General features: G+C 34.9%; 3 protein-coding genes across 5 annotated transcripts; 2 read left to right on the top strand and 1 right to left on the bottom strand.

Moving 5' to 3' along the window:
• The first annotated feature begins 1,418 nt into the window (after positions 1 to 1,418).
• Positions 1,419 to 7,904, top strand: LOC141647118 (acyl-CoA-binding domain-containing protein 4). Of its 3 annotated transcripts, none has more exons than XM_074455163.1 (14): positions 1,419 to 1,645; positions 1,832 to 1,947; positions 2,356 to 2,433; positions 2,523 to 2,642; positions 2,726 to 2,789; positions 2,888 to 2,949; positions 3,053 to 3,192; positions 3,272 to 3,398; positions 3,663 to 3,777; positions 4,671 to 4,759; positions 4,947 to 5,030; positions 6,731 to 7,018; positions 7,098 to 7,157; positions 7,560 to 7,904. In XM_074455163.1, exons 2-14 carry the CDS (start codon positions 1,837 to 1,839, stop codon positions 7,725 to 7,727), a joined length of 1,506 nt encoding a protein of 501 aa, XP_074311264.1. In that variant the 5' UTR covers positions 1,419 to 1,645; positions 1,832 to 1,836; the 3' UTR covers positions 7,728 to 7,904. The 3 variants fall into 3 exon arrangements, with proteins under 3 accessions (XP_074311264.1, XP_074311266.1, XP_074311265.1); XM_074455165.1 differs by having other exon boundaries at positions 1,504 to 1,636; XM_074455164.1 differs by having other exon boundaries at positions 1,531 to 1,692.
• A 1,040-nt stretch (positions 7,905 to 8,944) lies between these two features.
• On the top strand, positions 8,945 to 13,222 carry LOC141647119 (malate dehydrogenase [NADP], chloroplastic). Its single transcript, XM_074455166.1, has 14 exons — positions 8,945 to 9,277; positions 9,482 to 9,575; positions 10,238 to 10,324; positions 10,520 to 10,604; positions 10,696 to 10,877; positions 10,971 to 11,041; positions 11,131 to 11,221; positions 11,557 to 11,631; positions 11,716 to 11,817; positions 12,125 to 12,247; positions 12,370 to 12,438; positions 12,522 to 12,590; positions 12,669 to 12,722; positions 12,820 to 13,222. Exons 1-14 carry the CDS (start codon positions 9,102 to 9,104, stop codon positions 12,874 to 12,876), a joined length of 1,335 nt encoding a protein of 444 aa, XP_074311267.1. The 5' UTR covers positions 8,945 to 9,101; the 3' UTR covers positions 12,877 to 13,222.
• Positions 13,223 to 15,122: 1,900 nt separating this feature from the next.
• LOC141647117 (NAC domain-containing protein 78) lies at positions 15,123 to 18,611 on the bottom strand. Its single transcript, XM_074455162.1, has 6 exons — positions 18,042 to 18,611; positions 17,230 to 17,507; positions 16,900 to 17,091; positions 16,049 to 16,516; positions 15,836 to 15,965; positions 15,123 to 15,742 (listed from the first exon to the last, which is right to left on the bottom strand). Exons 1-6 carry the CDS (start codon positions 18,223 to 18,225, stop codon positions 15,366 to 15,368), a joined length of 1,629 nt encoding a protein of 542 aa, XP_074311263.1. The 5' UTR covers positions 18,226 to 18,611; the 3' UTR covers positions 15,123 to 15,365.
• Positions 18,612 to 23,172: the final 4,561 nt, after the last annotated feature.

Genomic DNA, 23,172 nt, shown 5'->3' with positions numbered 1-23,172 from the left:
CCCGTCCGGAGTTGAAGTTGCCCAAACTATCAACTTTTGTACGTTGAATTTTTTCAAAAATTAAGTGGCACAAGAGAAACAGGATAAATAATGGGTTTGGTGTTGAATAATTTCACCTTTTTCTTCTTCTTTTCATGGTGCTACTTTGATATCGGACAATATTAGAGATATACTGAAAAGAAAAAAATGAAGAAATTCGGAAGAGAAGAAAAAGAATGAATAATATGTTATGCTCATTTTAGTTTTTCATAGTTCATGAAAATCTTCAATCCATATATTTTACCAATTTTATTGTTTACACTTTACAACTAGGGGGATTAGATTTCTAATTAAAACAGTATGTGATACACATCAAACTTTTATATCCATTTAAATCAATATTACAATTTAAAAAATACATGAAGTTTGGTATAAACCATTTTACAATGTAAAAACATCTATACGACTATATCTCTATAGTCTATACCCTAAAATACTTTATGAAAGTTACTTGAAAATGCATTTTAAGAATGATTTAGTCAATTGCTCATGATTTCACATAGTTATTACAATCATATAAAACCGTCTTTGGTAAGTCTTGTTTCATTTTCTTCTAAATCTAAATTTAATTGATGCTTCATTTATGAAAGTATAATGATAGGGCACCACCGGCTGGTACCCAATCTCGATACCACCCTCACATGCACCCATTATTTTAGGGGTTTTCACTTATTGCATGTTAGAGGGTGACACCAAGATTGGATGCCACCCGGTGACGCTAACTCATTTTTCTTTCTGAAATACTCTACATCACTTGGTTTGGGTAAATAGTAAGAGCTCACCTTGTTGCGCGGTTATGTTCGCAAGCTTTCTTTATTTTTCGATTTTCATGGTAGCTTACATGTGAAGCGTGGGGGAAATACGGTAGCTCACCTTGTTGCGCGGTTATGTTCTAGCGTTGAGGAGGAGATATGTACCGATTCTGATTTTCCGCCCTCCGTCATCACAATGGCGGAGTTGGACGTAATATAATTCCGCACGTGTTCTTTGCAAAAAAAAAAAAAAAAAAAGAGCTCTCACTAATCATTCCTTAATTAAGTGGTCAAGAGCAATAACTCGGTTCCTGAATCCTACAAATGGAAAATCAAATTTAAAAAGAGATTTACCATTATTCGTCGACATATCCTACAGAAACCATCTTAGTAATCGATAGAGGACACTCGTGATCAACATCTTGAAAAAAAAAAAATAAGGAGGGTACCAATTCTCATTGAAGATGGACACTTTTCGTCCCAAACTGAACACGGCCAAATGTCGCTATTTGCCTATTTTCACGACAAATGTGATCATTTTAATAACAAACTGTCATACTTAGAAAATTGTATGTTATCATTTTATCTGAAAATTGATACATGTTCGTCTTAAATGAGTCATATTTTACTCCGTCTCGAACTTGATGAATTGTGACCCGTTTACGGCAAGGCTTATTGGAGGGAGGGGTATGGTGGACCCATATGAGACACTAAGCAAAACTAACAAAGTGGAAAGTGCAGGTGACTTCTTACACTTGGAATTGTAGATCCACTCTTCCACCCCCAAAAAGTCGTCGCCGGCGTCCAATATTTTAACCTAATTTCGCCGGAATTCAAAATTCAAGGTTCAAAAGGTTCAATTATTCCCCTCAATTTCGCATTCCTTCTTTATTTCCATCTGGTAAACATAATTCTGCATTTCTATCTTCATCAACATTACAATTCTTACACATTGATCTATCGTAATTGTAAAATTCCGCATTTCGATTAAAATTGATTGAAATTAGGGTTTCTGATTGATTTTTTTGCACAATTTACAGCTGCAATGGCGGAAGGAGAAGAAATAGTGGATTTGAGAAGCTGGTTTTCGGGTTTGGATCATGATCAGTGGGCCACACTCCCTGTTTCCGGCCCTCGTCCTTCGGGTCGGTACAAGGTAATCATTTATCGATTTGATTCGATAATTGCTAGATTCAATGTTTGATGTTTTAGATTATGATCAGCATTATCATTTTTCATAATTAAAGGTTGTTTTTTTTTTGTTTGGAATTATAGCTTGCTGCAGCTGTAGTAATCAGCTCTGTAATTATTCGATTTGATTCGATAATTCTGTAGAATGAATGTCGGAATGGTGTTTTAGATTATGTTCATCATTATCATTATCATCAGAAAAGGTTTTTTTTTTTTTTTGTGGAATTATAGCAGGCTGCAGCAGTAGTAATCATCTCTGTAATTGTTCGATTTGAATCGATAATTGCATAGAATGAATGTTTGAATAGTCTTCTAGATTATGTTCATCATTATCACTAAAGGTTGTTTTTCTTTTTTTGTTGTGGAATTGTAGCATGCTGCAGCTGTGGTTGGTGATAAGCTGTATATTTATGGCGGTAGTCGTAATGGGCGTAATTTACCAGATTTTCAGGTTAATTGTTTAATTTTCCCATTTTTTTGGTTAATTCAGTAGGTTGTAGTTTGAAATTGTCTTGAATTGTAGCTTCACTGTGTGTGTAGGTTTTGGATTTGAATAACTCTTCTTGGTCTCCATTGAAGCCGATTGCTGCGCCAAATTCTATTAATTCCGAAAATGGTAGCTTGCTTGATGTTCTTCCCGCTACCTCGGGACACCATATGGTAAGTAATGAGCGCAAGGTGTTCATTGTGGGAATAAAGGTGTGGAATTGTAGTTATTTATGTACGTTCGTGTTATTTTTCAGATTGTTTGGGAAAAAAAGCTTCTTACCATCGATGGAAAATCAAAATCCTCTAGTTACATTACAGGCATGTTGATTGAGTTAATATGTATTTTTATTTTGCCATTTTGGGGTTTCGTTCTTTTGTGAATATTTATTTGGATTTTCGACATGATGATTGAGCAGTGCGTTTTTTGGACCTCGAGACCGAGCAAGGTGGTGTCTTGGAGACCGCTGGAGATATTCCGGTAACTGAATGCGCTGATCATTGACCATTTCTTTCATCTAACTTAGATACTAAAATGTGTGTGGGATCTCATACTCGTACTTGTGCATATTTGCTTCTATAAGGTTGCTCGCGAGGGACAGTCAGTAACCTTAGTTGGTTCTAAATTGATTATATTTGGTGGGGAAGATGTCCGTAGGAAGCTGATGAATGATATTCATATTCTGGATCTAGAAACAATGTCTTGGGAGACAGCTCAGACTACGTGAGTTTATGTTTATTGTTTCTCTGTCATTGTGAGATCCAAAAGGAGCCCTTCGTCACTTTGTTGTTGTTTTTGATAGGCAGCCTCCACCATCACCGAGATATGACCATGCAACTGCTGTACATGCTGATCGTTACCTTCTAGTGTTTGGTGGCTGTTCCCATTCAACATGTTTTAACGATTTGCATGTGCTAGATTTGCACACAGTAAGTAAAACATTTGTGTTTTTTTTTTCTTTGAATTGTTTTTATTTATATCCCCTAATACCGGCCTCAGGTGGATATATAATGACCACACTATCCTTTGTTACTGAGCAACTGTGGACTGATGATATAAAGAGTCAATTATGAAGCATGATCCTTCAAATATTTAATTTTTAAAGTGCTTCAGCTCCTAATCAGAATAATTAGCAGTATCTTTGCCGCCATTTTTGGTTAATGTTAGTAATTGTCTTTCTGTTATTCCTGAAGATGGAGTGGTCTCAACCTGAGACCCGAGGTGATTATTTGGCTCCGAGAGCAGGACATTCTGGTGTCACAATTAATGGAAACTGGTACATATCTGGCGGTGGAGACAATAAAAGTGGTAAGTGAAGATACTACGAGTTTTTATTGTTTTTGTTTCTTTGTTGCAAGACCGGAATTGCTTTATCCAATCGGAAATCGTGATAAGCTATTTGTTTGTAGTTTATTGGGTAAATTGGTACTACGTAGTGACTACTTTATTAACACTCTCAATTGAAACTCACCTTGCTCTTGTTTTTCTCGCATTTACAAATTAGCCCCTCAGTACAAATAATCAAAATATTTCTGTACCCATCTTTCTAAATTGTGGAAAAGAGATACATTTGATGTGGGCATTCATTCTCATACTTTTAGAGAACCAGAATACACAATGAGTGCTTGTATTTGAAGTTATCAAAACAGATCGGACTGCCAGGAATCAGTGATTGTATCTGAAGTTGATCAAGATCCCGAGATGCAAGAGCTTTTTTTCTGCTGTTATTTATTTTACCCTTACCTTGTAGACCCCAGTTTTAATATTACCCAAATTTTCAATGATTGTGGGTTTCTCTTCAAATTAAAAACCCTAATTTCATTGATTGTGGTTCTCGTTCAATTTAAGTTAAGACATTCACTTCAATTAAGAGGTTTAAAGACTTGGAAGACGGCAAATTGAAGATTTGAAGAAGAAGAGCTAAAGATGAAGAAGATTTGGATATTCGTAAAAGAAGATTTGAAGTGGAAGAAGATCTGAAAAAAATGAAAAAGATGACCGAAATATTTTGAAATGAACGGAATATTCATTTATTTTGGCCGAATTTTTTTAAGGTAGCAAAACATGGACATAAGATGCTTTACAAGTAGGATTAATAGTTTTGGAATAAAATATAGTAGAAGGTAGTAAGTTTGAAGTTTGTGTTTATAAAATGTGCAGTTGTTATCATGCTTTCGTAATTTATATGATTGTTTTTGCAGGAGCTCGTGACACATTAGTTTTGGATATGACCAAGCTTGTTTGGTCAGTGGTGACCACTGTAAATCCAAGAGATCCACTTGCTAGTGAGGTTTGATTTTCTTGCCCATAGTTCAGTTTTGATATCAGCCTTTTGATGTTTGGTTGAAGAACTTGATGCATACAGCCAGGGGTTTACTCAAATCCGATTAAAAAAAGCTGGTTTTTTTGAGGTTGGCTGAGTTTCTTTTTGATTCTGCAGTACTACCTACGTGAATTAAAATGGATTTTCTAAACAGGGAATCAGCATCTGCTCGGCTTTGATTTATGGGGACGTATTTTTGATTGCCTTTGGTGGATATAACGGAAGATATAACAATGAGGTATGGGCCTAATTCTCAGTCTAGTCGTGTAGACAATAAAGAGAGTTATTCCATCCATATTTAGATTTTAGAATGTGTCTTGAAGCAATTTTTTTTTTAAATCTTGCTGCCTCGTAGAATTTACTATTATTGCCATTCTGTAGGTGAAAATATTGAGTCCTGTTTCCTGGAAGTCAGGGTGTGCCTCAGTATGGTTGATTTTGTTTACTATCAGGATTTGTGAGAGTGTATAAGTGTATAACCCTTAATCTGGAGGTAGCTTTGTCACTTTGTTCATTTCACTTTTTCGGTGCGTCGGACAATTTTGACACGACACTTGAAACTTTATTTTGAGCCAAAATATGAACCTTTTTCACAAGGTAGCTGGATCTTAACACCCTAGTATCATGCCTTGCAGCCGAGTCAGAGTAATGATTAAAAACAATGTTACCTTGTGTTATCACAATATAAGAAGATCAATAGCTAGTGAGTCATTTGGATTTATACAATGTAACCTCCGAACCTCTCTTCTTTCAAAAGTAAAGTACTTCCTCCATCATTCATTGGCCTATACTCCCTCCGTTCAACTTCACTTCGCAAGTATGCTTTTTGCACGGGTATTAAGGGGCGAATTAAAAAAAACTATAAAAAGTACATAGGGAAAGGGAATGGTAGGGTTAAAAATGTTAAAAAAATATAAAGGTGGAGTTTTATGGTGGATTAGTGTGGGGTATGGATGACATTTTTTGTAAATATGAAGTGTGAATAAGGATAAAATGGTCATTTTCTTGGCCTAAAAAGGAAACATGTAAAGTGGAGTTGAATGGACGAAAAAGGAATATATGTAAAGTAGAGTTGAATGGAGGGAGTACTATTTTGTGGGCGTCTCGGTCATAGGTTTACCTTGTTGACCTTTCTATTTGGAGAATGTTTTTAATGGGTAGTTTTGGGGTTCCACTTGCATTTAGGTCCAGTTGTCACCGAATAACAACTACAAATGGTCCACTCCTCTCTCCTTAGTCTTTGTGCTAAAAGCAAAGGAAAACAAGTGACAACGACACATGGAATATTGTTAAGGCAAAAAGTAATGTATCTTTGGCTACGTGGCCTACATTGGGAAAAAGGGTAATATAAGATTATATGGAGTGATATGTGCAAAGTTGCTTCTGATGAGTGACTACAATAATGAATTGAGTTGCATTTGGTTATATTATTGTGGTGTGAGCATGATTGCTGAATAAAAGACGTAACAAATCTATTCACTCTTAGCAATTGCAGGCCAGCTGAATTAAGCTATTTATCAAACGAAATACGTATTTGTATAAACAGCAACATGTTCTCTTCAAATCACGTTGAGATTAATTGACCTCGAGTCCCCAACACTGCCTGAACATTGCATGGCCCTTGAATTTGACCCTATTTGTGGACTTGTGGCAATGGAATTGTGCATGAAAAGTTCTGTTTATAAGGGCGGAAGTTTGTTAGAATCAGATTTACAAGTTTTGGTATCGTAAAAGAAGTACATTTATGTTAAGTTGTAATTCTTATTAAAGATAATCGGTGGTAATTTATGTTAAGTGTCTATAGGATGAACTTGTATTTGAGACTCTTGAAGCCAAACTATCATGATGAAGGTGTTTTATTATGAAAAACATGTTAAGAGTCCTAAATATTTTAAAAAATTGTGTTCTTCCTATTAACTCAAACAGATCCAAATTTAGGTATTCATTATGAGACCCAAAATAAAGGACTCTGCACGTCCTAAGATATATCAATCACCGGCAGCAGCAGCAGCAGCTGCATCTGTGTCGGCAGCCTACTCGATAGATTCTGGCGGGAAGCAGTTGGATTTTACTAAGCTCCGACAACAGGGTGGGTTCGCTGATTCTAATGAAAGGAAGGATGAAAAAAGGCTGTTGGAATCATCACTTGCTGAAGTTAGAGCAGAAAATTCAGTGATGAAGGGAAAGATTGATGATATCAATAGTACACTTGCGGAATTGTATAAGGTATGTATTGCTTCAAATTATCTTATCCTATAAGAAGATGTCACTTCTGCAGCTTGTTAATATATTGATCTCTCTTTAGGAACTCGAATCTGTCCAAGGTCAGTTGATTACAGAAAGATCAAGATGCTCTAGTTTGGAGGTTTGGCCTTTTCTTATTCGTCCCTTAAAAAAGTTAAAGGATTACTTCGTTCCTGATAGTTATTTACTTAATGGGTGGGTAGGAGCATACTCTGGATCGGAATTTTTGGGAGTACTGCTTGATAATTTCTACCAATTTAAAGCCTAAATTAGTATTTCGTTTATGTAAACTTAGAATAATTTAGATAATCTGTATTACGAATCCTTTGTGTACTTTGGTGTTCCTAATCATGGTGGTTTTTATTTATAGTAAAAACTCCATAAAAAAAATTTCAACCCGCTTCAAGTTGTAATTTTTAATTTATCTTGGGGATAAACAGTCTTTGTCTGCTTATGTTTATTTTCGCTATAAGCCTCGGTTATTTTATCAACACGTGATTAATCTTCTGGATAATTTCCACAGGCACAGATAGTAAGGTTTCAAGGCCTGTTACACTTTATGCCGACTGTAGAGAATGAGCTAAAACTGCTGACGGAGGAGAAATCTAACTTTGAGCAGGACGCAGCGTCCCAGAAGCAAGGTTCTGGTGGTGTTTGGCAATGGTTTTCCGGTGGTGGAAATAGTCCATAAGATTAGACTTGGCATGTGTATTTTGTAATCCCTTGTATTTTGTTGCTGCTGGAAACTATTGAATTCATTATACATACACCGCATGCATAATGCAAAGCGGTGTTCCTATCAATGGTATACGGACTGAACACAAATTTTGAAATCAACAATTTTTTATTTATCATCGTTGTTTCTTAACCTTCCCCGTTGTGCAGTTGTAATGCCGAGTGTTACTCAGGGAAAAAGTGTCAGACTGGCAACAGCCTCGAGTCGTCTTTCTCTATTTCCCATTTTGTTTGAACTGAACTTTAGTGTATCTAATGTGCTTGCCATTGCCCCCAAAATGTGCTCAGCTAGTCTTGCTATAGACAGATATTTTTGGCCCTCACCACCCCACTTGTTGCTTGTCCTATTAGGAATGTGGTATTGTATGTGCTCCGTCTTTAGTTATAGACGGATATGTGCCGTCTATAATGAGATTTTGTGAAATGTGCTCAGGTTTGCCGGTACAACTCAATTCTTGTTCTTAATTCTTTTTCTTATATGTTCCAACTTTTGAAATTAATTTTCATGGCCTAACCTAATTAGTTTATGTTCCGTTCTTTACTTTTGGGGTAATCCCGCTCCTTGTAACCAAAAAAAAGAAGTAAACAAGACACTTCTTAAGAATCAAAGACAATATTGGTCAATAACGGAAAATAAAGTGGAACGGAAGGAACGAAGTCCTTGAACGGAAATAGAGGAAATTGTGGAACAAAGGTATACCGTATCTGTCTTAAAATAAAAACGGGTTAAATATACTTTCGCACCTCAACATCCTCTTTTTGCCCATCACAAATTCTCATTGAAGACGGACACTATTCATGGGGTGCTCCATTTCCCCCCACTTGCCCACCCACTTGCCTTATTGTGAGAGGACCACTATCCATCCGTCACAAGGTTGTGACGGATAGTGTCCGTCACAAGCGAAACGCTTTTGAAATAAAAGTTAGTCTCCCTTAAGACGGGTCATTTTGGTTTCGAGTAATAAAACGAGATTTTGAAACTATTTACGGTCAAATGCAGTGAAACAAAGTCTAGTCATTGTTATGGTCGCAAAATCTCATCTTCTAGCAAGACGAAAATGATTCGTCTAAAACAAGAATTAGTGATGAAATAAAGTGTAGTCGTTGTTATGATAAATGTTGATGAATAGAAAGATGATAAAAGGATGCCAAGTGTCAAAGGGAAGACCTCATGAGAAATAGGAACAAACAAAACAAAAATGATAATTGTACCGTAATCTCATCCCTTTGCAAAATTTGTGTCTCCTTTGCTCTACGTTATCAGCTTACACTTTATCTTTCTTCAGTTCTATTCTATACTACAAAAACTCAACACAAAAACAACAAAAAAATGGGTGTAACTATAGGATGTCGACAATCAAATCTTCTTAATACTCCTTCTCAACGTTTATCTTCATCGTCGTCGTTATCCTCATCTTCTTCTTATATAATTGGTGGTCGCAAAAGGAGTGTTCAGCTGGTTCATAACACTCCATCTTTTGCTATTCGCTGTTCTGTCTCTCCTAAGTATATTTTTTTCCCGCTGTCTGTTTTTAATACGGGTTTTGTATGAGACGGTCTCATATGTGAAGACCAACCCAAATTATTATGGGTTGGTGTCACGTATTAGTGTTTTTGTATGAGACCGTCTCATACAATTTTTAATGATTATTAATATGGTTAGTTGTAATTAATAAAAGAAGCCCCTGCCCTTGTATTGAAATTGAACAGTCAAGTAGAGAGTAGAGTTGCAGCAGTAGAACAACAACAAAGTGTGAAACCAGAATGCTATGGAGTTTTCTGCTTAACATATGACTTGAAAGCTGTATGTTTCTTGTACCACTTTCTGCTCAAGTGTTTAATTATACTTTCTCAGTTCCATTGAATTGCTTACGGTCAGTGGCGTATTTAAGGGGGGCTAGCAGGGGCGCTCGCCCCCGCTGGCCAATGAAAAATTCACAAGTTTTGGTTAAAATTTCAAAAAAAAAATCAAGTTTCCGCTATGTCATTACTTGTTCGTCCCCGCTGAGTTTTTCCACCCCCTAGCTACACAAATATTATCCTATAACCAATTGTATAATAGCATTGTACAACCGCCTAAAAGTTGTTCAGCTCTTACACAAAGCTGTTAGCTATTTTACAAGTTATTAAGCTATTTTACGAAGTTATTGAGTTTAATAATTATTCTGTCAAGCTCAATGACTTTGTACCATAGCTCGATAATTTTGTTAATAAAGCTCGACAACTTTGTAACAAAGCTCAACTATATTGAATAAGTTGTACTATACAGCCAGTTGTATAATACATTAACTGCCCTAGCTATAAATCCTGGCCCCGCCACTGCTTATGGTTTTCAAAAATATGTGAGAAAGATTCTAAAAAACGTAAACAATTCAATGGATCAAGGGAATTACTTAATGTTCAACACTATTTGCACTAGTTGTTCACTTGTTCATATGTTAATTAGTCATATATTAATATGATCAGGAAGAAGAGACTCAAACATGGAAAAAATTGATCACAGTTGCAGTTTCTGGTGCTGCTGGCATGATTTCCAACCATCTCTTATTCAAAGTTAGCATTCGCCACTTTTGTCGACTTTCCTTTGCTTATACTCGTTACAGTCGTTAGTCGTTTTGTTTGTCTCATCATGTTCTTGACGTTTGCGTTATCTTGTGAGGAGAATTTTAAGCAAACGTAAAGAATCTGATGATATATAGCGAGTATTGTTCAAAATTATTTAAGTTTGACTTTTTGGATGGCATGCAGCTTGCATCTGGTGAGGTTTTCGGACCCAATCAGCCTGTTGCTCTCAAATTGCTCGGATCTGAAAGATCCATCCAAGCTCTAGAAGGTCTTTTTTTTTATTTAATCACACCCATTTCGAGTACTACATTTGTTAATCGAGAAACGACTGATATACATACATGTGTACGTACATACAGGTGTGGCTATGGAGCTTGAGGACTCGTTGTTTCCACTGTTGAGGGCAGTTAGCATTGGCATTGATCCTTACGATATCTTCCAAGATGCTGAGTGGGCTCTTCTTATTGGTGCAAAACCCCGTGGACCTGGCATGGAACGAGCTGACTTACTCGACATTAATGGACAGATTTACGCTGCCCAAGTATAAATACTCCTCCAACTCCTATGCTATGTTCTACCTTATGCCATCTCGTACCAATTACCATACTCTAATTTGTACTACTTTTACTTGCAGGGAAAAGCTCTTGATGCTGTTGCATCACGGAACGTCAAAGTCATTGTTGTTGGAAATCCCTGCAATACCAAGTCTGTTCTTCCTCTTTTTCATCTGTACTTAATTACCCGTCGTTTCCTTCCGTTTGCATCTCTAATTTGTACTATGCATCTCTATCTAGTGCTCTTATCTGCATGAAAAATGCTCCAAATATACCTGCCAAGAATTTTCATGCACTCACCAGATTAGATGAAAATCGAGCAAAATGTCAGGTAACCCTAATGAGTAGATTATACAACCTGTTGTATGCAGTTGTATGATGTAGAATCCGAGCTGTGTACTAAAGTTTTCGAGTTTTGTTTAAAAGAATCCGAGCTATGTTGTAAAGTTTTTGAACTCACACACTTAAACATAAAAAAAATAAACTATTACAAAACTCAGAAAAATTACACATAAGCTCGGATTAATGTATAGGGTTGTACAATGCTCATTATACAACTGGTTGTATAGTAGTATATGTGAGGTAACCCTGGTTACACAAATGTCGCTTCCATCCCTTACTAGATACTAGTCCTAAATCAGTAACTAGTACACATTTGTGTTTCAGCTGGCTTTGAAAGCAGGTGTCTTCTATGATAAGGTATCAAATATGACCATTTGGGGAAACCACTCGACGACTCAGGTAAGTTACCCTGCAGGAATCACTAGATACGTACAATATGTTGATAGAGATGTCGTGTCATAGTTTATCTCATTTATCCACCAGGTCCCGGATTTCTTAAATGCCAAAATCGACGGAGTGCCTGTCAAACAGGTTATCAAGGACCACAAGTGGTTAGAAGAAGAATTCACTGTCAATGTTCAAAAGGTATGCAGTTTATTACTACTCCCTCTGTCCCGGTTATTTGTTGTCTTATTCCATTTTTTGGTGTTCTTTCTATTTTAAGAATGAATTTGAAGAGCAATTTGATCATTCACGCTCAATTTGGTCCACTTGTCATTTAATAACTGGTCCCCTTCTATTTCCTTGGTCTCTGTGCCAAAACCAAAGTTCCAAAGGACAACAATTGACCGGGACGGAGGGAGTACTTCCTAAATGGAATAGAATTCACGAGCTGTAGCTCGACAGACCTAAGAAGAGACAAAATAGTTTGTTCTAATATATTCTTTTGCAGAGAGGTGGCCTGCTAATACAGAAATGGGGAAGGTCTTCTGCTGCATCAACTGCCGTGTCAATTGTCGATGCAATAAAATCTCTGGTCAATCCAACTCCTGAAGGCGACTGGTTTTCTTCTGGGGTAAGTTCTGATCTCTTTTGATTTGTTATCGTTTTGGATGTGCAACTTCTTCAATTATCGCCTTAAACCTTTTAGTCATCTAAAAGCCAGCAATCTGACGAAATTTACGTCTACCAAACCAGGTATACACTACTGGTAATCCCTATGGAATAGCTGAGGATCTGGTTTTCAGTATGCCTTGCAGATCCAAGGTTAGATTTTTAAGTCTCAGTTATTACATAACGTCGACACTATACTTAAGTTTCACACCTCTAAAAATTTTAAACCGCCTTAGGGAGATGGAGATTACGAGCTGGTGAAGGACGTTGTATTTGATGACTATCTTTGGCAGCGCATTAAAAAGGTATTATGCTCAAAACTATTCGGAATTCACTAATATGAAATTGAAATGACGAAATTACTGACTTGGGCTTATTGACAGAGCGAAGACGAGTTGTTGGCTGAAAAGCGTTGCACAGCACACCTTACAGGAGAGGTATCTTCGCATTTTCTCTCCACTACTCTCTCTTTTGGCACGACATAATTCTGTGTTCATTCTATTGCTCCTTGTTCATGATTTTCGCCATCAACAGGGTATACCCGTTTGCGATCTTCCGAGTGGGGATACAATGCTTCCAGGAGAAATGTAGATGCTTTCTCTTAGCAGCCTTCAACCACAAACTTGAAACTACATTGTTGCTTTCAGTCCCATTTTATTCATAAATAAATGTAGTTTACATGTAATTTTGAGGTGAAACTATAGACATAGGAATGTTTATTACTCCTTTTTTACTTTTTTTTAATTGAACTTCTCACTTTTTGAGGTGATACATTGACTTCTTTTTCACATAAATTGAAAAACAAAAAGCCGTCGCTACTGTGAAATTGTTATATAATTTTTGTTTTCGGCATCAAATTTATGTGAATTTTGGAAGTCAATGTCTTGCCTCGAAAATTGAAGACCTCAATTGGAGAAAGAATGGTTACATGTTTGTACTTGTGGTTCCGCATATTTTGTACATTTGGTTAGCAAATATATCAACTACTCGTAATTAGCAAATAAGGTCAAGACGCGCAAGAGTATTATTAGCTATCTACGTTTGCCTTTAGAAAGAAAGGTTATCTACCTTTTCTTTTTTTTTTTTGAAATATCTACCTTTTCTTTTGGTTATTGATAATGTTACAACTCTTTTTGTTAATGTCACACAAATACAAGGCAAATCTAAGAAAATGTTACTTGTAACACCCCATAATGACTAAGGTCATGTTTTTTTTTGGTCAAACGCATTTGATCTGAATCAATCGAACTTATAGGATCTCGAATCAACTAATCAACTTATAGGATCTCGATTGAACTTATAGGATCTCGAATCAATCGAATGATAGGATCGAATCGAATCAACTTATTGGATCTGAACTGAACTTATAGGATCTGAACAGAATTTACACGATTCGAATTTAAATGAACTTAAATTAATTTAACTTAATTATTATTATTATTATTATTATTATTATTATTATTATTATTATTATTATTGTTCTTGTTGTTATTTTTATTTTATTAATTTCTTTTAATTTTTTTTTATAAAATCGCAACTTTTATTATTATTATTATTATTATTATTATTATTATTATTATTATTATAACTCAAACTTTTATTGAGATTAAACAAAAATTTTACAAGAAATTAGTGGGCAACCAAGAGAGAACACTGATAAGAAAATATAGTCTAAAACACAAGCTAAGTAAGATAATAACATTTTTCCGCTTTATATACATTGGTTTGTTCATACATTATACTACGGTTACATTATGATAAAAAATAATGAGAAGACTGATAATTTTGTTTTAAAAATAATAATGTATATATGTATCGAATAATTAATAATGTCAAATATTTTTGCGTCGGTTTTTTAAAAATGATACTATGTATATAACTTTTCTAAACTGAACTTATAGGATCTGAACTGAACTTATAGGATCTGAACTGGACTAAACTTAAAGAATCTGAATTGAATTGAACTTATAGGATCTGAACTGAACTGAACTTATAGGATCTAAACTGAACTTATAAGATCTGATATGAACTGAACTTATAGGATCTGAAGTGAACTTAAGTTAAGTGACTTTAAGTCCAAAAGAACAGGGCCTAAGCTTGACTGGAAGTAGTCTTAGGATGGATGACTTCATGGAAAAATTCTCAAGATGCGCATGAGTGAGAACAAAATGCGCTATAAAGGACCCGTGTTGATCCGTGAGCCATGTACCAGCCTGGTGAGCTATTATAAGTAAACGCTCCTGACCCGGTTTGGGCCGGAGTGTTACAATTCATCGTCTCGCAAAAATGGGTGACGGTAGTAATTTTGTTGTGGCATTATACCTTCCCTTTCTTTTGGGTTTTTTCTCTACCTTCTCCTCTAATACATCGTTAAAATAATATTTATTTTAACTTCCGAGTTAACTTTCATTTATTTTTCCCAACGATAAAGTCAGAGAAAGCACTTTCATCACAGCTTTCATGCGACTAGGTCCATTCAACGGTTGAACAAGAACAAAGACATCTTCCAATCTTTATATTGAAGGACCAACACTTAGTCAACAAGGGTAATTGGTTTTCGGTTCATAGGAGAATTAAGAGTAATAACTAATTGCGAGTGCAACTAGCACAGAAGACGAAGTAGAGAGACAGCTTACGGACTGCAAGAATATTAGGATGAACAGCACGGAACACCAGAGTAGAGATTCAGCTGACGGACTGATGAAAATATACATCGCAGAGCAAACCCTCAGTTTTACTGCAGACGTCTCCGGCCTTCAGGGGATCAACACGACGTCCGAATGAGCCTACATGGAAAAGCTTTCAACAAGGCAACATTCAAGTCCAAAACCAGATCAGAGGAGATAATCAACACAAGCATTCAACAACATAATTATAGTCAGCCAATACAGTCATCCTTCCTAAAATAGATGCATGTCCGAGTAACCAACACAAATCGTTCAGAAACAGAACTAGTATATTGTAGAATGAGCGTTCCTAGAATAAGTTAAAACATCATGAATGATGTATCGTAATTTAAGAGTTTTGATTTGTAATATAAGAGAAAACGATCATTTCTGACGAGTTTCCAGAAGCCGAATTCACTTGGCATAGATGCTTGTCCCAATTCTGATGCTTAACGCGAAAAACATGACCCAGAAGAACATGAAGCACAACCAGCCTCGAGAAACAGCTGCTGGAAGCTTGCTTGGGAACAGTGATTCCAGCTCTGACGTTCCAACGGTCTGAGGGAGCTCAAATGAAAGTGTGACGTTCATACTACCATTCTTATCGACTGACCATTGCAGTCCACTGCCAAGTGGACTATCCCTAATCCTGATCATGCCAGCTGTCACATGAACAGGGCTTGCCTGCACTGCAGCACTCAACCGTGAAGCCATATCCTTGCTTGGCAATTCTGAAGCATATGCTGGATGAGCTGGGATATTTTCCAACCAACGGCTTGCCTTCCTTAGGGCTGCACCATATCAATGGTTAAAAACCGTTTTGACAATTTTAACAAAACATAACAAGCAAAATGTCGAAATGAAGCTAAACATATTGTCCATACCTGCACTGGACTGCTTATCCATCTGTGCTTCTAGGGCTTTCTTGGACGATGATCCATGACCACCATCACTTGATCCTGGTAGTTGATCACTTGGTAAAGATATATTCCAAAGTGCATCATCATCCAAAGTCTGTAAGGAGAGGAATTAGTCATTATCCAGTAAATTGCAAATGAAACAGTCATACAAAAAATTATGTGAAGCAGAATCACTACCGGTTCAAAGGTGAGTGCTTGATCAAAGGCAGTTCCGCTAAGTTCAGGAGAATCAAAGTCAAGAAGATCCTCAATATTTATATTTATATTATTGTCAAAGAACGATCCAAGGGCAGCAGCATCCGATGTATTTCCTTGAGAAGGACCCAAAAAATCAACAGCATCAACGTACAATCCATCATCAACAAGCGGGTCACAAAAATTATTATCAGGCAAATTGACAGAAGCCTCATTATATTCATCAGTCAGCTGAGGCATATACTCATTCTTCACTGCATCTGTGTTGCTCGCAACTTGCAAAAGAAGATCAGATATCTCTTGATCATAAATGGCCTGTGACCCACACTCATATTCTTGACTTGCTCCTGCCGGCATCTGATCAATACCAACAACGTCCTTGCATTCCGCAACATAATTCGGGCTACTTTCTAGGAGCGGAACGCCTTGAGGAAACTGCAGATCGAGGTCCTGTAAAAATGAGAAGAACAAGAAAATGACATGGCTGAAGACAATCTAATTCCTCAACTGTTTGACACATATGATCCCCATTCCAGCATTCATAACCACTACAACATGCAAACATCTCGCCTCATGTTATCATTCTCGTGCCTTTTCCAGGCTCTGTTAACAAAGATACCAAAAAAAAGATATGTCTCGTAATATAGATTTGAACATTTTTTATTAATGGCATTAGTACATCAATAGCACCAACAACTAAGATTCTCATCTTGTAGATCAGCACTCGACAGCAACCTTATATGGGCGCTCTCACATTGAAGATGGCATACTACCAATTAGATAAATACATTTGCTATCGCCAAAAAATCAAAGAGCCAACGAGAGGTACAAACCTGGACTAAATCATTATGTTCAATGAATGCATCATCATCAACATAGGGGTCTTCAAAAGAGATGTCGCCATTGATTAGATTCTCTACTTCATTATCCTCCCACTCTTCCTCCACCAACGGCGCTCCATATTGCTCTCCATTTTTGGGCCCAGTGCCACTTTTCTGGAATATTCTGCAAAGAACAAACCCCTCCTATCCACAAAAAAACAAGAGGCCTTATTGACACTACGATAATAACTTGCAAGAGAGCTCCAATTCAAATAAAACAGCTCACTATAACAAAAACCAAGAAAAAAACAGCCACAAAACAAGAAAGGTTAGAACGCTGACCAAAGGGTACCCAGCTTTGTCTAGCTTTTCATCGACGAGTTTATACTCATGCATAACCCAATCAGTGCGCTTGCCACGTGGGGCTCGACCAAAATGGTAAACAAGGGTTTTCTTCATGCCAGCAACGCGTCCCTTATGATGAACAGGCCTGTCCTTGCCGGTGGTCTTCCAGTATCCATCACTGGTAGCACGATTAGTGCGCATTCCATTTCCATACTTCCTATCAAGTGCACTAAAGAAATACCACTCTCTGTCTCTAGTCTTTAGCTTCGATAAACCTAAATTCACCAATCACCCAAATTTAAAATCAATCTAATTATCCCTTTAACAACATCTCAATCTTAACTAAATCATCCAAAACAATAATATAACCTCACTGATTCCGCAAAACAATACTTATTTCGTAGCTAACCGTATCATCCTATCAGCCAACTTCATCACATGTACTCCCTCCTTAAACTTTATGATCTTCCTATTCAGCTTTTCAAGGTCAAAGTTTCAAAACCTTCACAAGTAATGAAGTACTCCATCTGTCTTAATCAATTGTTTACCATTTTCTATTAATCTAAAGTAAACAAACGATTGAGACGGAAATAGTAATCCTTTACAAAATTATATCTTCAACAAAAGTACGGTCAGAGTGTCGTCTAATAAACCGCGAAAAGTAGGAAGATCAACAACAGGAGGGAGTAATACCATAAATCAAATCAATCACAAAACAGCATGAAAAAACACTGAAATTCTAACAAATTACCAAAAATATAGTACTAAAAACAAATTAAAACAAATAATTAAAAGGATTAGGTATAAACCAGGAAGATCGGAAGGTTCAACTTTGTAAATATCGATCTCAGAAATAGCATCAAGACGAAACGGTACTCCGGTGACTTTACGACGAAGATAATACGCAACTATTTCTTCATCTGTAGGATGAAATCTAAATCCAGGTGCTAAAGTCGTCGTCGTCCTGTTCTTCTTTGATTCAATTTCTCCCATTCAATTCGATTAATTCTCACTTTTTTTCTATGATTCAATTGCAATTGAAGTTGCAGATGCGTAAAAACTAGATTAATTTTGGGGAATTGATGGTTAATTGGGTGAATTTGGGGGAAAATTGAAATTAGGGTTTGTGATTTGAGAAATTCAATCTGTGTCGGAGGGTTGAAGGAAGGTGCGTGCCATTGATAGGTTTTTGTTTATGAAAAAGTTTTGGAATTTTCTTTCTTTTTATTAACTTTTGACGTGTTTTTATTTGGAAGGGTTTCTTTTTTTTTTTTTAAATATAATATTTCCGTCTTCTAGTATGTTCCGAATCCCTAAGTTTTGCTTTTGATACAAAGACGAAAAGTTGAGATAAATAATTTAAAAGGTCTGAAAATAGCATGTGCATTAGTTTTTAATAATATGTATATATACTTTTTGATCTCAAATCTCGAGGTTTAATTTTAATATATAGACAAAAAATTGAGATATAGATGATTTTAAAAAATCATAAAGTGAAATTAACATGTGCATAGGAGAATAATCGACTTTTACCAACTTTTTTTAGGGAATTATTTGCCTACTTTTATATTTTCCTTATTATATTATTATTATATGAGGTTTTCGCTTTTTAATATACTAGTATTGATGCCCGGCTTCGCCCGGGCTACATCTACTTACCAATAATTTTTTTTTATTAAATAAAATTACTTAAAGTTGTATAATCCATAAATTTATCATTAATATATTTTTCTATGACATATCCACAAATTACGATAAAATAAATTTTGAGACAAATACACTACTCCCGCTATTAATATTTTACCCTTATTAATGAAACAGTGGTAATAACACTTCACTACTTGCCCGTAATCATTGTTACTTTCACTACTGCCACCGAAATTATTGTTACTGTCACTGAGTGTCACTAATGCCGCATTAATATTGATAATTTCACTACTCTCGTCGTAATTATTGTTATTTTCACTATGACCGTATTAATATTGATTATTTCACTACTCTCGTTGTTGTTTCTACCACTTTCACTAATCTCGCTCATAATATTATTACTTTTACTATTTAAATGAGTGATTACTATCCTATAACTATATCCAATGTTACTACAATTCTTTTCATGACGAAATTACTTTTACTACTTAGGCAAGCAATATTAAGAAGATTATATATTTATATAAATATACTCCGTATTACATATATGCATTAAATCAAATGGAAAGAATTATGGAATATTATATATTATGAAATCTAACTTGAATTTTTTTGTATGCTAAATAATTAACATCTCTATACATCTAATAAACTATAAAGTTTAATAAAATTGCATAGATTTTAAATTTAATATATAATTTTATGGTGATAATAATTAATACCATAAGTGTGCATGTTTATACTAATTAATTATTTTATTTTAAGGAAATTAACCATCTTAATTAATTATTTTATTTTAAGGAAATTGACCATGTTTAGGAAAATTACCAAGCTTCTATATAATTTAATTTTAACCCAAACTATATAATATTTGCATTAAGATCCATTAATTGGGCCCATCACACATCTTATTGATTTAAAACTATATAGTATAATTAATTTGTATAACTTCCGTCCGGCTAAAACCCGGGCTACCTCTACTTACCATTAAATTTTTTTTTTCATTAAACAAAATTACTTAAGGTTGCATAACCCATAAATTTAACATTAATATATTTTTTTTATAACATATCCTAAAATTACGATGAAATAAATTTTGAGACAAATTCACTACTCCCGCTACTAATATTTTACTCTTATTAATGAAACAATAATAATAACATTTCACTACTTGTCCGTAATCATTGTTACTTTCACTACACCCGCCGTAGTTATTGTTACTGTCACTACTGCCGCATTTATATTGATAATTTCACTACTCCCGCCGTAATTATTACTACTTTCACTATTGCCGCATTAATATTGATTATTTCACTACTCCCGTTGTTGTTTCTACCACTCTCGCTAATCTTGTTGATAATATTGTTACTTTTACTATTCAAATGAGTGATTACTATCAAATAACTATATCCAATGTTACTACAATTCTTTTCTTTCTTGTGAAATTACTTTTACTACTTAGACATGCAATTTTAAGAGAATTATATATTTATATAAATATATTACATATATGCATTAAATCAAATCGAAAGAATTATGCAATATTATATATTATGGAATCTAACTTGAATTATTTATATCTACTTATTATATTTTTGTATGTTCAATAATTAACATCTCTATACATCTAATAAACTATAAAGTTTAATAAAATTGCATAGATTTTAAATTTAATATATAGTTTTATGATGATAATAATTAATACCATATGTGTGTATGTTTATACTAATTATTTTATTTTAATGAAATTGATCATCTTCTAGTCTTCTATAAATATTTAGGAAAATTACCATCTCCTTGAAATTGACCATCTTAATTATTTATTTTATTTTAAGGAAATTGACATTGACCATCTTAATTAATTGTTTTATTTTAAGGAAATTGACCATGTTTAGGAAAATTATCAAGCTTCTATATAATTTAATTTTAACCCTAACTATATAAAATTTGCATTGAGATCCCTTAATCGGGTCCATCACACGGTGCTATTGATTTAAAACTATATAGTATAATTAATTTGTATAACTTTCTTTAATTACATTGAAGTCCCTTGGTTTCTGGAATTAATATATAGTATTGATTGATGTTCAAATATTAGAAAAATGGTTTCATACGAGTATAAATACAGTATTATAAAATGGCCTATACCTACTGAATTAAGATTATTATACTGTAAAAGCTAAAATGACTGTTTATGTATAAGTTTCAATGTTTCATAACATACATAGTGAAATTATATTGAATCGAAAAGTGAGTATCGATACATAAATGTAAAAATTGTAAAAAAATGATCGGGACAGAACTACAGTGGGATCCGTGTCTATTTAGTTTGCTTTTTTTTGGTAGTGTGTATGTGTACAACAATGAAAGTTTGTTAAAGGTCGGTGTGTAATTGGATGAGATTGATTATATGGTGTGGAAAGTAGCAACGTAAGGGTGGAGGTCATTTACTTACGACCCAAGCAAATTTTGTTGGTGGACTCGTACTAGTCGCCCTTTGTTAGGTTTTATAAATTCTTATTTATGACGGGCACATTTGTCGTAAATTTGTAACGAATTAAGTGTCCAGAAAGTAACAATTTATTTTGTCTTATTTAATAACATGGGTAATACTTAGGTTCCGTTTGTCAAGACATTTCAGGTACCTGATTTGATCAAAGTAGTTTATTTGACCAAATTTCAGGTACCTTATTTTTTTTGTAAGCATTTGGCAAGTAGCTTATTTAACCAAATAAGCTACCTGAAATAAAATGCTACCTAAAGTAGCATTTAAGATTTTAGGTAGCTGATTTGTTTTGATTTTCCGTTTTTATCCTTTAAATTTATACTATTAAATAATCATCATATCCTTTTACGTCATTTCATCAAAATTAGTTACCTTTTCAGTTAGTTTGACAAACATTTTTTTATACAATCAGTTCCTAATTTTCAGCTATCTTATCAGTTTCCTTTTCAGGTTTCAGGTAACTTTTCGGTTTTCAGCTACCTTTTCGGATTTTAACTACCTTTTCAGTTAGTTTTACAAGCTTGTGACGGATATACCGGTCACAATGGAAATTTTGCTTAGAAATTAGGATTGGTAATATTGATCATATGAATGAAATTGTTATTTAATTTAATTTTTTAAAAGGTGAATTTTGAATTTGGAAACTCTTGTGAGTTTTATTCATTTTTTTTGTTAAACCCCAACTTGGGACACAAAATCTCATTGAAGACGGGCGATATCCGTCACAAGCTTGTGACGGATACCGTTTCCTCTCACAAAATGTCCATTGAGAGGTGAGTGGAAAGCACATGGGGGGTGCCCCACCTTGTCCCGTCACAAGCAAGACTAGCTGAACTTGGGATTACACAAACACCATTCAAATCAATATTCTCAAATTCGGCTAAACATGTGTGGTAAGTGTTCTGACCAAATATTCCTAAAAAAAAAAAAAGTTCTGACCAAATAACTTTTCCTAGGCACATTAAATCATATAATGGACATATTCTTTTTTTTTTTTTTTTATAATGGACAAGTTCATGTGCGACTCAATTAACATTTTTACCTATAATTGGCCAAACTAATGCATTAAATAACTTAGTGGTGGAGTTAGGAGGGCTAGTAGGAGTACTCACCTTTTAAAATTTTTAGTTAAATTTTTTGAAATTTTTTCGAGTGTACCTTATATTATTATTTATTAAGTTGCCTTCAGTATTATGAAGGAAATTGCCCCAACTATCGGTATGGGATAACCTGGTCAACACCAAAAAAAAATATGAAAATTTGGGTAACGAAATATATTTGAAGTTGTTTGTTTGTTTGATGTGAGTTGAGTTAGGTCATTCGAGTTTGATCGGTTTTGTCAAGCGTGTTTCATATTCAACTCATTAATATTAACAAGTCCAAGATTTTAAAAAAATAATGATATAATTACTTAAATAGTGATTTTTTTTTTGTCAGATAGAAAAAGGGTGATTATAGTACCCAAAAAGTTACAGAACAAGCTAGTCGACTAAGTTGCACTAGAAGCCCGACTTGCAAAACTAGTGCTACAAAGCCAAGTTTAAAGATTACATAAACATTTATTAAAATTACAATAAAACAAACGGGAGTAATGAAGGCACGACGATGAAGAGTAGGTTGAACACGAGCAACGTCGTCCACATCTACAACTTTACTAACAATTCCAAAAGGCCAATAGGACGGACCAGGTGCACTTACGCCACAAGAGCGTAGAAAGAAAAAGGGAAGAGCGAGCCAAACAAGCTTGTCTTCAAGGGAGAAGAATCTCCTACACCGTGGTGATCACC

This window comes from Silene latifolia, chromosome 3 (genome assembly GCF_048544455.1).
Source record: "Silene latifolia isolate original U9 population chromosome 3, ASM4854445v1, whole genome shotgun sequence".
NCBI lineage: Eukaryota > Viridiplantae > Streptophyta > Magnoliopsida > Caryophyllales > Caryophyllaceae > Silene > Silene latifolia.
This window is presented reverse-complemented; position numbering and strand designations above follow the sequence as displayed.

Coding starts and splice junctions, on each gene's coding strand:
- LOC141647119 (XM_074455166.1), top strand. CDS start 9,102: ATGGGTGTAACTATAGGATGTCGACAATCAAATCTTCTTAATACTCCT. Junction 9,278..9,481: donor CGCTGTTCTGTCTCTCCTAA/GTATATTTTTTT, acceptor GAAATTGAACAG/TCAAGTAGAGAGTAGAGTTG. Junction 12,439..12,521: donor GTATGCCTTGCAGATCCAAG/GTTAGATTTTTA, acceptor AAACCGCCTTAG/GGAGATGGAGATTACGAGCT.
- LOC141647118 (XM_074455163.1), top strand. CDS start 1,837: ATGGCGGAAGGAGAAGAAATAGTGGATTTGAGAAGCTGGTTTTCGGGT. Junction 3,399..3,662: donor ATGTGCTAGATTTGCACACA/GTAAGTAAAACA, acceptor TTATTCCTGAAG/ATGGAGTGGTCTCAACCTGA. Junction 7,019..7,097: donor CACTTGCGGAATTGTATAAG/GTATGTATTGCT, acceptor ATCTCTCTTTAG/GAACTCGAATCTGTCCAAGG.
- LOC141647117 (XM_074455162.1), bottom strand. CDS start 18,225: ATGGGAGAAATTGAATCAAAGAAGAACAGGACGACGACGACTTTAGCA. Junction 17,508..18,041: donor TGAACCTTCCGATCTTCCTG/GTTTATACCTAA, acceptor TGGTGAATTTAG/GTTTATCGAAGCTAAAGACT. Junction 16,517..16,899: donor AACATAATGATTTAGTCCAG/GTTTGTACCTCT, acceptor TCATTTTTACAG/GACCTCGATCTGCAGTTTCC.